This window comes from Carettochelys insculpta, chromosome 16 (assembly GCF_033958435.1).
Source record: "Carettochelys insculpta isolate YL-2023 chromosome 16, ASM3395843v1, whole genome shotgun sequence".
In the NCBI taxonomy this organism is placed as follows: Eukaryota; Metazoa; Chordata; order Testudines; family Carettochelyidae; genus Carettochelys; species Carettochelys insculpta.
Window position 1 is genome coordinate 15693473 of NC_134152.1, and position 17345 is coordinate 15710817.

Consider the following 17345-nt stretch of genomic DNA (forward strand, 5'->3'; position numbering starts at 1 on the left):
AATAAAAATAAATATTTTTACTAAAAATATTCATTCATAAAAAAAATTTCAGAAAGATTAAGTGGTCTGCAAAGTAGTTTTTAGTATACTGCTTTCAGCATAAAAAGCTCTCTGCATGTCAAAAGACCATTTTTAACTCTAGTCCTTCAGTCTGAATTACTTTGGTTCCTGATGCTGCAGAGACTTACACATGTTTAACTTTAATAGAACTATTCACTACATAACTTCAGTAGACCTAATCACAATATGCAAAGTTAAGTACAGCTTTAAACCCTCTACAGGATCAGAACTCTAGAGTTTAATCTCTAAATACCTTTAAAATACTCAAAGAGGTAGCAGACATTAGACAGACCTTAACAAAATCTAGTGGAATTTTAAGAACTCTAACAGAGTAAATTGCATTTCCTAGTGGCTCAGTGTGCAAATTTGTCTCCTAAAACTTTTTACTTTGCAATATGTATTTCAGAAATTTAGAACCTTATTTTTTCTCATTTTATTTTGAAGTACTGACAGTTAATTATCCAGATTATGACTTCTGGATAACGTTGCTTTAGAAAAAGTACTTTAAGACAGAGAAACTTCAAAAGAAACTCAAAAGAGACCTTTATTCACCTAGTGCAGTAACTGAGGTTCTTCAAGGTGGTTGTCCCTGTGAGTGCTCCACATCAGCTGTCTTCGTGACTTGCACATATAATCGGAGATATGTAGTGGCAGTACCTCGGGTGGTGACAGCCACCTCATGCTACTGCAAGTGGTTAAGCAGCACATGTTGCCAATCATTCCTTCCCTACCCCAGGGAAACAGAGCGCGACTCCAAAACAAAGGGGAGAAGGAAGGGTCATGAACAGGGACAATCGTTTTGACGAACCTCAGTTATTGCACCAGGTGAGTAACCTTCCTTTCCTTTTCAAGGAGTGTCCCTGTGAGTGGCTCTACATTGGGTAACTACGGAATGGTACTTTTGTTTGGAAGGAGAGGCTTCAGATCTTGTGTTCTAATAGTACAAAATCCCCAAATTGTGCATTCACTAATGAATGTTGTTCTAGGCCACTGTATGTGATAAATGTATAGATGGAGAGCCATGTAAGTGCTCTGTAAATGTCTGTAATTGGAAAACCAGAGGCTTAGATACTGCTTTTGCTGAGTGAGTGAGTGTAGACAGCAGGAGATGCTGGAACACTGCTCTGGTCATAGCGCAGGAAGATGCACTGCAAATTCCACTTGGAGAATCTGATTGGATGTGGGTTCACCTTTGGATTGTTTGGCAATGGACAGGAAGAGAGACATGGTGATTTTCTAAACATCTTTGTCATTTCCAAGTACAATGCAAGGGCTCTGTGGATGTCGAGAATGTGGAGGGTAGAAGCCCAGGAGGCAACATGGGGTTTGGGGAAAAACACAGGTAAGTACATAGCCTGATTCAGGTGAGAAGACGACCTTTTGGTAGAAGTTTTAGATGGGATCGTAAGATGACATTTTTTGAAATGTCGTGTAGGGAGGGTCTGCCGTAAGAACAACTAGTTCACCTATTCTCCTTCCTTATTATAATAACCACTGTCAGAAGACTTGCATTGAAAAATCCACTAACAAACATGTTGCCATAGGTTCATATAGTTTTCCTGTGAATGTGTGGTATATGATGTTAAGGTCCCATATTGACACAGGCTTCTCATGACAGGTGTCTGAGGGATATTATTTGCTCCCTTCATAATTATTTGGTCATTGATCATTGGTGAAAATGAGGTAGATTCAGAAGTTAAAATAGGAAAAGAAGAAATAAAAATAAACAGACAAGTTAGAGGTCTTCAAGTCACCAAGGCCTGATGAAATGCATCCTAGAATACTCAGAAAGCTGACTGAGGCGATGTCGTCTTTGAACAGTCATAGAAGACAGGAGAGATCCCTGAAGACTGAAAAAGAGCAAAACATTTCCCTTTCTATAGATGGGCACTATAAGGACTACCCAAGAAACTACAGACTAGTCAGCTAACTTCTATACTAAGAAATCTACAGTAAACTCTTTCCAGCAGCCCTAGGACCAGGAGTTCGCAGGATAGCCAAAGATCCTGGATAATAGAGAGGTATATATCTAGCAATGCATAACACTAAAGAAAAACAAGGTTGGATATTAAGAAAATAAAAACATATCCAGAGTGCATTTACAAACAACAGTAGTATTATACCATAAACTTTTTCTGTATTCCTGCATTTATATTCACTATAGTGAACTTACGGAAAATGTAACTAAAATTTGCTTATAGTTAAAATGCCAGTTGAGAGTTCTGGGTGAGAGAATGCCAGTTAAGAGAGTTTAGTGTATTTGCAAACATCTGGCTGATAATAAGGTGATAAGTATCATTCAGCATGGACAAGTACAAGTACTGAAGGAACCAACCAGGGGCCATGCGCAGTGGGACCTGTTGCTCCCAAACAGGGAAAAAGTAGTAGGAGAAATAGAAGTGGCTGGCAACCTGCAGAAATCATGGCTAGGATCACCTTGTTGAAATGTTTGGCAAGTCCTAGTCTGAGGCACAATATATAGGCAGAGTTACACACCAAACACCAGAAAAAAAGATCTGATTGTATGTTTTGAGTGCAGTTTGCAACTCTTGATAAGGGTTGTTTTTACTTCCTCAGATCACTACTGATTGAGGATGGTTAGGAGCCATATATGGAGTTACAGAACAGTGATGGGTGGGTGATGGACCCATTCTACATCAAGAGGAGTTTGTGGGAGAAGTAATGGTGTTCCATTCCCATTAGAGCAAGGTAGAGACTACATGCCTCGACTATCAATATAACCTGGATTCTATCTTGTAGCACACAACTCATTAGTGGAATGGGGAGAGAAGGTATACATGAAAGATAAGTTCCATTTGATGAGGAGGACATCCCCCAGTGAATGACACCCAAGTTCTCCTTGGGAGCAGTACTTCAGGCATTTTGAATTGCAAGCTGTTGCAAAATAGGTCTCTCATTGGCTATCCCCAATGCTGAAATATGGTGGTGAATACATGGGAATCCACATCCCATTCGTGGTTTTCGTAAAAGAGGCTGTTTAGGTGGTCTGCAATGGCATTCTGTTGCCCAGGAAATACGCTGTGGACATGTTTATGTGACTGGCTATGCACCATTGCCATAAGCAGATGAAGTAGGAGGGCAAAGCATGCTCATATCAGCTATGCACAGAGGCTATGTACAACATGCATGCCATGCTGTCTTTGATGAAATTATCGCAGATACATGGGAAGTGCTACTAAGTCCACTCAAAGATCTAGGACACTGATGTGTAGGGAGGTTTTTGCTACTGACCAGCATGTTTGGATCAGGTAGTCAGCTATACGTACTCCCCAATCTTTCAGAGATGTATCCATGGTAAGTATGATGGAAGAGGAGTTTTGCTGGAATGGGACCTGTTGGCATACGTTTTGTGGTTAAAGCCACCTTTAAAGAAAGTGCTTGACTCCTCTGAGCACGCTGAGAAGTTTTAGCAGGAAGTGTTTGTGGGGTTTCTAACAAGTTTGAAGCCATTCCTGTAGCTTACAAGTGAGGCAACATTTTAACCTGTGGGTAACCTGGTATTTTGTCTGGATCCAGGCTTGGGCAGGAATGAGAATGAAGCTGAAAATAAACTCATGATTTTTATTATACTTGAGATAATTAAAAGGGGAGAAGTAACTGAGGTATGAAAGTTTAACTAAAAAGGGAGAAGTTATCTAGTGGTTGTGAGGAGTACCCAGGAGCTGCTGCGCATTCCAACTTAAGTCTTAGGTGGTAGAAAAAGAACAAACTGGAGGAACAGTCGTTGGAGTAGTGCAAAGCAGTTGCTGTGCATGTGCCGTCACCCCAGGTACTGCTGCTACCAATTTCCAACTGTCAGCATAAGGTCCCAACACCCCTAATGTGGAGGACCCACAGGGACGCTCCTGGAAGAACCAAACCTTCTTCTCAGTTGTGTCAACTCAACACAAGATAAAACTCTTTACTACAATCTCATAAGTACATTATATTAATAGTATAATTTTAATTAGACTTTCTGTTTCATGGAGATTATTATTCAATTTACAGTTACAATCTGTTCAAGAACTGACATGGATCCTTTACTTCTACCTATTAAAAAAATCTTGCATTATCAAAAATAACCCTTTACGCTGAAGTTAACATATCAACATACTGGTTTTTTCCTAAAGGGAAGTTTTGGGTCCCCTCCCCTTCTCACCCACTCAAATGGGCACCGGAGAGTAGCCAAGTTTATAAGGGACAGCATATTTTTGCCAGCAGTTCATTTTTAGGTAATTTTAGAAGTGTCAGATACATACCATCTGATCCTTGTGACCACTACTTAGTATCTCTGTTCCAGAGCAACAACATGTAACATCTCAATCACTAACATTGCTTCATCTTTATTACCTGGGAAGCGTTGGTCTGATAACGCTTTCACTATGCCAAGAATAAACTGAAAACATGACATTTCTTGGAAATTCTATTACAGTTGGAGATATGGTGCAATTTGATTGTAATAATGCCTATTCTGTCTGCACACTTAGTTGAGTCTGCTTACGCAAATAAATAAAAAAAGCCATGAAGGGATTTCTTTTTTAAATAAATTAATAAAATGAAAAACAAGTTTACCGTTACATTTTCATCTGAATCAGGCACAGAATCAAGTAATTCATCAAGTTCTTCCCCAATACTAATATCATCTCCATCTCCACTATCTAAACATGCTTCTGGCACAGAAAAAGTAACGTTTCCCCCATTTGCCAGCACTGAGGGAGGCAGGGAAATCTTTTCCATTTGAAGAGGCGTGACAGAAGATATGGATTGTACAGGTATTGAGGCCAAGTCATTTGACAATTCCTGGGCAAAGTTTGAGGAAACCGCAGAAAGTGTCTCTTGTTTTTCCTCTAATAAATCTGAAACAGGAAATTTGGGAAAGAAACCAAAAACTTTTAGTCCAAGTTATGAAAAAAAAAATTCACCAATTTTAATCAGGCACAAATATATTTTGCCTTAGAGAAATTTAATTTTCAAATAAATGATACCAAATGTTGTATTAACCAATTCACTTAAGAAAATATTCAGATGTGTATACTAGATAGTTTGCATATTCAGATATACAAAGCAGGCAGAGTCAGAGATTTGTGGCCTAAGCACGGTGTGCGATAATTTAATTCTGCCTTCCAACATCCACTCCTTCACACTATTATTTTAAGTTACAGAAGTTAACAGAACACCACAATATTTAAAAACAGTAACAAAGTCAGGAAATTAATAAACTTTGTACAGCCACCTTAACCTATATTCTCTTACGTGTATACATGCAACTTTCACCCAAATCCCTTAAAAACCCACACACCTATCACACAGTCTACTAAGTATACTTTGCTGGCAAATTAAACTTTTCTAGTAAGAAGAAATATATGAAGTTATTTCTTGGGGTGATTTGAGAAAATGTTTTGATCTGCTCAGTTCAGATACATTTTATGTGAATGACAAACACATTGGCTCTGCAGTCTGTTTCTAGCTTCCTTTGATTAAGCAAGACTCACCTGACTCAATATCTTCCACAGAAGAATTTGAATTCTGTAAGTAAGTAAAACATTAATCAATTAACTTGAAGAGCAACAAGACCCTTCAAGCATACATTTTAAGTTATGTTCTCAATCTAAGTTTAATTTAAAATTTAGCTTTTGTTATATTTGAGAACTCAGACTTTCAAAGAAAAATAAAATGGCTCTTCAAAACACAAGCATTCCTTGCAGTACATGAAACCCAAGCACTGCAACCCTAAGAAACTGACATTAACAAGTCAGACTAACTGAATTGAGTTTCATTTCCTTTTATTTAAATCCAAAACAGTAAAATGAACTATTTTAAAGTATTCATGTTTACTAAGGTAACGTGTTACAACCAGTTCTTGCTAACAAAACCTGTTTACAATTATGCGGAATTTACAGGTCTCATAGCACATATTTATTAATGTCTGTGTGATACCTAACTGGTTATCCTTAACATATATGAACCATAATACTCACTTGAATATCTGCAGTACTTAAGCTGTCATTAAGTACAGAAAGCAATAAGTAACTGTATCCTTATGAATCAGTAATCTGTCCAGAGTAAAAATACAGCACTTTAAATAACTTTTATTCAAGGAAGTTTTTGTACAAAAGATAACTTGGATAGAAGTTATCATGGGATCGAGTAAGGAATTGCATTTGGAGCATAGCCAAGCATAAGGTTAGGCAAAAATCTTAATCATTGCCTAAAACATAGAAACTAACCAAATGTTTAACGGGACACTTTCACCTCATTGTAAGAATGCAAGAAAAACTGTTCTTTAAAAATCAGTTTCTACTGTGAATATACGGTAACTTACCTTAACTGATACTTCTCCTGAAACTGAGTGTGAGGAAGTCGGCTGTAATTAAACATATCATTTTAAGTATATAGCTGATACTCAGATCTCACAGAGGCAAAAAAATAAATCTTCCTTACCCTTGCTCTGACATATGCTTTTCTTATTTTTAATCCTAGTTTCTGAGCAAGTTCTTGAGTCAGCTTTATCACACTTTCATCCTAAAAAAAAGAGAAAATAAATTAAAAAAACAAACACGTGTGTGTGTGTGTCTGTACACACACACGCGCGCGCACGCACCAAGTGATATAACTGGTTTGAAGGGGAAAAATAAATAGGAATTACGAGTGCGCTTCTAACCCTACATTTAAAGAAAAATTATAAATATCTGTCAACAACTGAGTTCAAAGGAATGAATATATTACACCCCCCCCCCACAAGGTGGGTTCACATTGGGGTTCCTTTGCAGCTGGGTAGCCATCAAACTACTCATTAGCTCCGCGTAGAGAGTCAGGGCTGCCGCACACAGAGAGCCATGCTCCTCCAGTCTCAGGCGGGAGCTACCCAGCCAGAGGAAGAGATGTGTTCTTCCGGGCTCAGCAGCATGGCTGGACTAAATAAGGGATTTTAGGGACTGCAGCCTGGCGGTCCAGGCTAATGGGGGCCCCTTTAATCTGGGGCTGAAGCCAATAAAGCCACTGCGCTCTGCTCTTCTTTTTTCAGCAGGAGAAGGACTGCCCTCATCTGTAGATACTGCTCCATCAGTTCCCACTGGCCAGGAATCGTTTGCCAATTGGAGCTGGAGAGGTGGGGGCAGGGCCTGCATGCAGAGGTCAGAGCAGGACCTGCAGACAGCCATCTGTTCCCCACCAAAGGGGAGCTGCCCCAGGTAAGTGTGCCCACCCCAACCTGTGGCCCTATCCCTGACCCCCCCTCCTGCACTCTAACTCCATCCCAGACCCAGCACCTCAATACTGTGCACCAGCCCTGAGCCCCCTCCTACACCCCAACTCACAGACCCCACGCCCCAGCCCTAAGTCTGCTCCTTCACCCAAATTTGCTTCCATATGCCAACCCTAGCTTCCAAACCCCAACCTTTTGCCCCAGGCCCACTCCCACACTCCAAACCTGCTGGCTTCAACTTAAGAGTCCCCTTCTGCACCCCAAAAACCTCATCCCCTGCCCTCCCCAAGAGCCCATAACACAGAGACATCTTGTTGTAGAAGTTTTAAAGACACCATATATTTAATGCTGTGATGATTTGTCAGTTAATGAAATTTAAAAATTAACAAACAGGACCTTAAGGACATCTGTCAGCTAACAACTCAAGAAACTGCTGCCATTGAAAATGTGAATCATTCAAGATTTAATTTACTAAAATATAAGTTCTATTGTGTTTGTACGTGTGAGTTAGTTCATACCATTTTTAAAGCTATTGGTACTGCATCTGCAGCTTGACAGGTAATGATTAGGTACTATTTTCTGTCTTCTTAAACAGATAACTTGATTTTTATTAAAGAATTACATTAAGCATGCCCTCCTAGATGCATGCACTTTGGTTGTGCATGTCTTGGGTTAATACAACTGCTGCCCTGGACAAGACTGGGAAACCACTCCTGTCAGGTGCAGCAGCTGTGAGTCAGGCTGACAGGAGTGGTTTCCCAGTCCCTGGAGCTTGCAGAGCTAGGAAACTGACCAGTGCAGCAGCCTTGGTCAGTTTCCTTGCTTCAGGCAATAGAGCAGAGCTGGGAACCAGGGGCAGCCCAGCTTCTGGCTCCCCTCCTCTCCTTGAAATCAGGAAGCTGACCAAGGCTGATGCCCTGCTTAGTTTCCCAGCTCTGCAAGTGGAGGAGAGCTGAGAGTCAGGCTGCTAATTCACATTTATATTTGCTGATTCACATTTGCAACTGGTCAGTTTCCCAGGTCCTGCAAGCAGGAGGAAGACAGGAACCAGGCTGCTCCCTGGTTCCCAGCTCTGTGCCACTCTGGGAGCCAGGAAACTGACCAGCCCACCAGGGCTGGTCAGTTTCTCAGCTCCTGAAAGCCCAGAGGAGCTGGGAACCAGGGGGCAGCCTGGTTCCCATCTTCCCTCAACTTGCACGAAAGGTCAAGTTACACAGGGGTTGCAGAAACGCAACCCCTTTGTAACTTGAAGGTTTACTGTACAGAATTGTAAGAACATCTTTGAATGATCAGATTTACACGATTGTTTAAGAACTATGTGAAGCTGTATTAGTGGGAAACTTGATTTAAATCCATGATTTTTTCCTCTGATGATTTAAAAAAAAAAAAAAAAAAAATCAATCCACTCTGGCACAAAAATGCATCAAACAGAACATTCAGCTAATATTAACACCTGTCATTGCATTCCTGAGCTAAGGAACATTCACAAAGATACCTTTCATTTAATACTTATGGCCAAAATAAATAACTTCAACCCCCATAGCTTATCAGATTCTAATACACTTTTAAAAAAATATGTATTTTAAAAGGAGAGCAACTGAGCAGCTCTCAGGGAATGAAGGATGAATGGAAGGTAAATATTAGAAAAGCTAGAAGAAATCCAGAACATTAAAGGAGATTTGGAAAACATCTTCTCCAACAACTGAATCCCATGATGCCCTGAATCCCTAATTACTGTTGATGCTAGCTGAAAATGTGTGACATTATCTAGTTAAGATATGGTTGTACAGATCATTACTACAACCACTATTACATAGCTGCCACAAGAATAGAACCAAGTTGCACGCATGGGGTTAAGGATTAAACAACCGCAGTCCAAATGATCCAAAGTCAACCTCTACAGTAAGGGTATGGAATCTCTGAACCATGGTCTGGATCCAGACCACAGCTTATCTGGATCTGGCCCCCCCAGGCTTCCCTCCTCAGAATCTAGCCACAGCAGGGTAGGCTGTAGGAAGCCCCAAACCCTATGGACCAGATCAAGGAAGCTGGGGGCACATCCAGCCCACAGACTCTGCTTGGCAGGGAAAGGAAGCAGCAGTGCCACTGCTCCCGCTCCCCATTTCCCAGAGGGGGAAGGGCAGCTCACAGATCTCTGGAGAGGCTTTTCTCCATGCCATTCCCAGGCACGGCCCCTCCACTGCTCTAACTGGCTGGAATTCTAGGAGGATGCTGGCTGGCAGAGACAGGGAGAATAGCCTCTCTAGGGAGCATTTCTCCACTGCCATTCCCCAAGCCAGGGGAGTGGAGGCAGCGGTGAGATCTGGAGGTAAGCGCCCGTCCCCCATTGCCCAGACTCCGCCACCCTGCTCCTCAACCCTTCCTCCCACCCAGACTCACACTCTTGCCTGTTCCTGACCCTCCCCGCCCAGCTGCTGCTCCCCGCCACTTTGGCACCCTCCCTCCCACCAGACCCCACACCTGTTCTTTGGCAACCCCCTCTCCCATTCAGTGAATCCTGAACCCCTCTCCCCCACATTTGGGTCCCACCCTGCGTCCCCAGAAGAGTTAGTCTGGCCTGGAGGAAATCCATGAACCTCAGCCCCCACCTGCCCCTCAGCCCCATGGTGCGGGAGCATGAGGAGGTGACATGTCTCAGTCAGGGGCCAGATCAGTGAGGATTCTGCCGGGGGGGGGGGGGGGGCGGTTGCTTCACACTTTTATGTGGCTCCAACTGATTTTTCTGTGGGTCAGTGGCCCCTGACCCAAAAAAGCTCCCCACCCATTCCCTAAAGGCACAAGAGAAAAGTTTACAAACGGTAAATAAGGGCATTCAATGCTAGTTAGGCTAGAACTTTGAAATTCAAACCTGTATTTTTAGAAATTAGATGTAATACTAGTTATGCGTTTTCTTTATATCTTATACACACTAACTGCATCAACAGATAGGGCCTATCACTATAACTGTTGAATCAGAGATCTAAAGGAAATAACATTTAGATGACTCGAGTGAGTTGTCAAGATGTCTCTTTAAAGCCTGTGATACAGTAATCTATCATGTAAGCAGTTTAGTAATTATCTGATGGTTAACTACCATGTGGTTACATCAGAAGACTGATATTCTCCCAGGTCAAGACACAGATGCTAATGTGACCGTTGGGTCCTGATCCTGTTGGTCTGAAATCTGTGTGGATCAGAAGTAGGCGACAAGTGGCCCCAGACCCTGGTCATGAGGGTTAGCTGCTGGTACTTCATTTACCAGCATGGCCACTTGCAACTCCCACTGGCCATGGTTCAGTGTTCTCAGCCAACAGGAGGTGCAGTGTCCCAGTTTGTGCTGCTTCCCGCAGCTCCCACTGGCTGCTGATCTCCGTTCCCAGTCAGTCAATGGGAGCTGTGGGCAGCTGTAGCCATGGACTCGCAGGAAAATAAAGATCTGGCAGCCCAGCTCTTGGCCTGAACTGCCTCTGCCTTATTTCCCACCCCTGAATGAATGCTCCCAGGGAAAGCTACAAGCCATAAAAATTCTGTGATTTGGATTTCTGAATAAGGTAATACAGAAGCTGTTTTGTGCTGGCTTATAAAATTTAAATATTGGAATAACCACCAGCGTTAAGAACTGACCACCTCATTTCTTGAATTGCATCCTAATTGAGTACTATCAGATGGCTCCCCTGGGATTGTGTGTATCACAAAATGAAAGTGCTCATTACACTGAAAAATTGTCCCCCTGCGCGGAGGAGCCCAGAAACAAAACAAAAAAACCAAACACATTGCTCCACAGTGGCAATTTTCACTTAGGCCTTGTCTACACTCTCCTGGTAACTTGATCAGAGTTTTGTTACTTTAGTTACATAAATAATGTACTCAGTCAATGCAGCATTGGTTGACTTACTGCAGTGTCCACACTGTGCTAGGTCAATGGAAACGCTTTCCTGCTAACTTACTCTTTTCAGGGAGTAGGAATAAGGTATCAGAGACGATGGGGCATCACTGTCATTGACTTAGCGTGTCTCCATCAGACCCACTAAATTGACAGTACGCATTTGACTTCAGGATGGCCCTCTTTTTGACTGCTCATTTAAGAAATTTCCTACTGTTTACAAAACAAAATGTGGGATTGTGGAGGTTTCTTCATTTTTATTATTTACTTTTGTTTTCAATTCATGCTGAACCACTTCCAGCTGATAAATATACTTTACTAATAAAGTTTTAATAATGTATAATTTGACTTACCTGCGGTACAGCCAGAGAGCATTTTGCTACAGCATCATAAGCCTTCTTATAGTTTCCCAGTTCATTTAAGGCTTTGGATTTCCAATACAAAGCTCTGAAATTGTTTTCATTTAATCTTAAAGCTATCTCACAATCTTCTAGAACCTTATCATGCAATCTCTGAGAAAGGCAAAAAAGTTTAAGGGCTTTTTAAATAATTAATATTTTGTTGCTAGAGTACACAGTTCAAATATCCTACAGTTAACTCAAGAAGCGCTGGAAAAAACTGTACAGTTCCCAAACAGGCTCTCTGAGGATATTACTCCTTCCTAATGATTTTGCTTCTGGCAGTGAGTTGGGGCCATGGGAGAGGGGTGGTGAGGAGTAGAGATGAGCCGGAGTGGCACATGGGTGGTCAGCCAGGCCGCCGGGGGCGGGGGGGGTTTGAACCAGGGCTGGTGTGGGGCCGGGGGCGGGGGGGGGAGAGGGCACCTTACTATATACCATCATCATATTTTCCGAAACATTTGTGGCACGCCTGTGAGTTGTTCGTGGAACACCAGCGTTCCGCAGAACATACTTTAAGAAACACTGATCTAGACCACCCCAGACAGGTGTTTGTCAAAACTGTTTTTAAACATTGCTAATGATGGAGATTACACAACCTGCCTAAGGCAACTCATAATTAGTTCATGTACTCTCTCTGGAAAAGCTGCAAAGCTTTGATTAAATAAACACTTACCAAATTTGAGTAACATACAATCCGGTTTACATGCAGCTTCTCTAGTATTTCATTGGAAATGTGAATTTCTTCAGAATTTGCATAATCTGATACGTTTAAAGCTTCTGTATAGTGGCTCAGTGATCTTCCCCAATCACCTTCTCGATATGCATCATTCCCTTCATTAAAGAGATTTCTAACAAGCCCTCGTATGAATAACTGAAACAAAGAAACACTTATGAACTGAAGAACTCTGCAAATATTCCATATTTCTGCGTTAACTTTTTTGAAACAAGTCAATGGAAATAATTAATGCAAAGATTGTTTCCATCTTAAAAGAAAATACTCCCGCTATTTCTTGTTATGAAGTATTATCTAGACATTCCCAAAGTACCTATTACCAAAGACCCTACACGTAAATGAAGTGCAGTAACTGCTGGCAGAGCAGCTCATAAAGGGTACGTGATGTCAGTGCGAAGTAGCTACCCTTTCCAGAAACAAAAACAAGCCAAAAACAGAACAAGGCACCTGGTACTTCACACTGAAGTCTCAGAAGGGATATCTTTGGCTCAAATCAGTTGCTCAGTCATGTTTGTGCTATTATCCAGCCAAAATTCAATCGAGAAAAGAGAGTTTTAATCATATAAACAGAAAGAGCTGCAAAACCATCTACCAATTAGCCACAACTGCAGAAAGATGCCTTGTAGATTCACATGGTGAAGCTACCGCCTCTTCACTAGCCACTGACATGTTAAACTAACTTTTGCGAAACTAAAACATGACCTTGATTCTTGTAATTATAAGATCTAAATTTATAGCCAAGATTAAGTGAACTAGCAATTTAAAAAATCTCTCTGAGCTACTTACAAAAGTTCTCTCTTTCCATTCAAATATTTGATTATATATACACACACACACCACAGGGTAAGACAAGTTAGCGAAAGGTAAATAACACTGTAATTTATTAGTATTAAAACCTATTAAAAATATCATTTAGACCCTCAGAAAAATTGAAAGTTTTTTTTTTTAAAAACACCACAAGGAAGAGATGTCTTCCTATCACAAGCATACGCTTCTAACAGATTTTAGAAAACAGCTTCATTACCTCATACTGTTCTTGTGTCCCTGGATAAGGTAAAGTAGACCTAGGAATTAAAGATAAACAACATTTTGTAAATTACTTCATTGTTAAAAACAAATATTAAGTTTAAGGATTCTGCATGCTACAGGCAACACTAATTCAGTCCCTGAGCACCATCCATTTTGTACACTAGTGAGACAGGGATCCTAGTATTAAAAAAGACTATCTGTTAATTCCATGAATACATACTAATGTAATGTTAATGCACCACTAGCCTAAATTAAGGATGCACAGTCAGCCTTAGTTCTAGCATTTCCTTACTTCCAAGCTGACTTAGCAACCTCAATTTAGTCTTTGAAAATGCATTCTTACCTAGGTAGGTGAGAGGAACAGGGAGAAAGAAAAACGTTTGGAGGGCCTCAACTGACTCATTTTCACTTCTGTACTTTTACCATAACTCCCACACCCCAATCAAAATACATTCCGAATGTCAGCCAAGGGTGGGTAATCACTCCCTCAGTTCCCAAGGCAGCACTGGCTGCATGAAGACAGAGGCAAGAGACCACATCTGCTTCTTACAGCAACAACCAAATAATTTGAGGCAAAGGTGCACAGGAAGGATTGCCATACTACTGCTCCACCAAAAACTTGGTCAGCCTAGAGATGGGGAAAAACCGATTACTCACTGTTCTAACTGTTGTCCTTTGAGATTTGCTGCTGGTATCTATTCAAGTTGTGTGCGGGGCGCATGCAACACCTCTCAAAGATGGTTAGTTGCTAAGGAAAACTTTCTGACAGCCAGGCACGTGTGCACACACAATGTAAGTAGATGTGAGCAAGCATTTAAAGAGAAGAATTTCCCTTCCCATGAAAACAGAAGATATCACCAGAGTGGACAAAGCAGCTCAGTGGATCAGCTGCAGGGAAACAAGTCTTCAGTGTTGGAGCAATCACTTCCTTTCATTGAGATTTAAAGAGCTGCTTTTTCTCCCAGAAGCCTTTCTAAACTGCCTTGGTGATGGGGGGAAGGCCTTGTAAGTCTTCTGCTCTCCAAGACCCCTTCTTCCACTCCATTTCCACATTGCAGCGAGGAAATACCCTGCTCAGAGTAGGGGCTGTCTATGAAAAGTCTATGTAAAATGCAGCCCCTCACCATTGCCTCCTCCAGTATCATATTAAAAGGGCTGATAGCCACATATACAGACTTATATTCACGAGTCTACACTCAAGGGTAGTAAATGTTACTAAAGTTAGCCACCTGAACTCCTCTGGGGCAAACTTTGACTACCTGAACCACATCCACAGCTTCCCCAAACAAAGAGGTATTCTCTTCTCTCCCCACATGGGGCCACTGCTTTTTGAAGCAACAGTCTTGACTCTTCAAACAGTGCTGCGCCTGGCTTATCCCAGAGACACACAGCTCTTACTTGTGGTAAAGCAAACGAGGGGAATCAGTTTGGAGGACCTAGATGCTTAAAACAAGAGTAATTTTAAACTGTGCATACATAATGAGATCTTAATAGACCAAATGTTCACCCTTATCTCACTCTTAAAAGAGGCACCATATAAATAAAAGATCTAACTACACTTCAAGTAGGTCTGCACACACAGAAACACCCATACAAACATCTGTCACAAGATCTTACTGTATAAATTGCAGTCCTTTCGTGATGTCCTGCTGTCTGATACTTCTGTCTTCAGGCACACTGGACATGTTACCTCACACATCCACTCTTTAATTCTACAGTTTCTGAAAGAATAAACAGGATTTAGTGTGCTCCACTTGCTAGCATATTTGCCTCTACACCTGAAGGTTCATATCTTACACCAGGGCTAAGTCCAATAACAATGTAGACACTGGCTTCTCACACCTACTTCAATGCATTTTTTCCTGACAATACATTAAAGTTAAATTCCTACCAGAAGCAGGTGTATAAGCCAGACTGTCCAACCAAACATTCTCTTCCTGCACAACAGCTGTGTGCTACAGTTTCACAGAATAACCTGTATCTATACTTTGCTGAGAATGTTACTCCTCCACTCGTGAAGGATTAGATAAACTTAGGAGTGAAGGTTGTCAGTGCCACTGCAAAAATAACCAGGTTTGTCACTACTAAACTACAGTAAGTGCTCTGGCTATCTGAGCACTTGTCCACTCTAAGGCCATGTCTACACTACTCCTCCCTTTTGGAAAGCGTATTTAAATTACATGGATTGGAACTGGGTAATGAGGTGCTGGTATGAATATTTAGTGCCTTATTAGCATGATGGCAGCCAGTTATGCTTCAAAAGTGCTGCTTTCTAAAAGCAAAATGTCTGTGTAGATGTAGGTGCTTCGAAATAAACCCCAGACTTTAAAATTTCCTTATTCCCAATTCATTAACCAGTTCCGGTCTGTGTCATTTAAATACTCCTTCCGAAAGGGAGGGGTAATGTAGACACAAGCTAGATGGCATAGGACCATTGTATAGTATAAAACAAGCTTGGCAAACCAGTTAGTTGGAATATTTGACCATGGTCAAATTAGTGTGTGGCAAGAAACCCTTAATATATGAAAGGTCGTACCTTTTGATTACATCATGTGTTCCTGCAAGAATTCTACACAACTATGTTGCAGAATTTGCACACTAATATTGGTGACCACATAACTTCCTTTTTCTTCCACAGAATAGGGTGCAGAGCTAGTGGCCAGTATTAGGAGTCACTGGCTGCAAGACAGCCCACCTTGCAAGTAAAAGGCACCATGGACAGGAGCAGTAGGGGAAGGAGCTGGAGGGCTCCCAGCAGCTGCAGTTCCCAAGACACCCTGAAGGAAGGCGACGGCATACAGGTATGCCACTTGGAACCTGACATCAGACTGTTTTTCCCTCTGGAACCCTGGGCTCTGAAGGAGGTTGGGGTACAGGTGCCTGGGCTCTAGGAAACTGGGAATGTATGTGGGGGAGGGGTCTGAAGGGGCATCCACCAACTAGGCTCTGAAGAGGGAAGGGACAGAGAAACAGAATCTCTGCTCCTGGGGAATTTTTGTGTCTCCATATCATCACCTGTTGGCACCCATGTCTTTATTTTGAAATACAACCATCCCTTGTTTAATAAGTACTTTACTTACAAGTACTCTCTAAAAACGGGGGACATGTATACTGAACTATGTTCACTAAATGAGTGCACTTCCCCCACTAATATGAGCAAGCCACGGGGTCCCTGGCCAGGGAACACGAAGATCCATGGCTGGCTCTGCTCCAGCCACAGGGTCCCTGGCTGAGGGGACAGGGAGACCTCCACCCCACCAGCAGCCCCAAACTACCCATGGCCTTAGAACCTCCCTGCGGCCCAAAACTTTCCCCCAGTCTTAGACAATGCCCCGCATCCCTAAACCGCCCCCAGCCTTAGATTCCCTCCTCCCCTCCCCACTGCAGCCCTAAACGGCCCCAGCCTTAGACACTCCATCTCCTTCCGCAGCCTCTTCAGTGGGGCTGCTAGCCTGGGTGGCTCCCCCAGCCCTCCTGCTCCCAGCAGGTAACAGTCGTTAAAACCAATTAACTCAAGTGTTAAGCTTTCAGCACCTAGGCTTAAGGTAATTGCTATCTCTAATGATAGATATCTGCACTTCAAAGGAACATGGGCGCTTCGCAGTGCCAGCAGCTACACACACCCCAGCAATTTGAAGTCTGACACTTTGAAGTTGCCATGGGGCAGAATTAGTTTAATGAAGTGCTGTGTATTCACTGCAGCACTTCATTAGTAATCTCCCATCACCCTGATTCACATGCCCCCGTCAAAGTTGAAGGTAAGTGTAGATAAGTCCAGCATGTAATAAATTGAGACTATTTCTATCAAGCTCCCATTTTATTTCATTAATCCTAACAAAGGAAGAATAGACTACAGGAAAGATCTTGTTCAGACAACGAAAAAGAAAAGAGGATTAAGACATTGTATACAAAGTGCTCATGCAGAAAGGAAGTAATTTGTACTGGTTGTTTGAAAGTAAAGTATTTAAGGTATCTGTCATGCATAGTTTTAAAAGTTATTTTAGCATAGCTGTAAAAAGATATATTCCTCCGCAA

The 17345-nt window shown here is 41.9% G+C and overlaps 1 protein-coding gene across 1 annotated transcript in view; it reads right to left on the reverse strand.

Moving 5' to 3' along the window:
- The window catches only part of ZC3H7A (zinc finger CCCH-type containing 7A), a 44281-nt gene that overhangs the window by 21509 nt on the left and 5427 nt on the right, over positions 1–17345 (reverse strand). Inside the window, exons 2-9 of the mRNA XM_075010770.1 lie at positions 14928–15031; positions 13306–13345; positions 12222–12419; positions 11501–11659; positions 6502–6582; positions 6383–6424; positions 5553–5586; positions 4633–4916 (exon numbers count right to left, since the gene is read on the reverse strand). Of these exons, the coding sequence (XP_074866871.1) occupies positions 4633–4916; positions 5553–5586; positions 6383–6424; positions 6502–6582; positions 11501–11659; positions 12222–12419; positions 13306–13345; positions 14928–14995 (906 nt within the window). The 5' untranslated portion in view covers positions 14996–15031. The remainder of the gene's footprint in view (positions 1–4632; positions 4917–5552; positions 5587–6382; positions 6425–6501; positions 6583–11500; positions 11660–12221; positions 12420–13305; positions 13346–14927; positions 15032–17345) is intronic.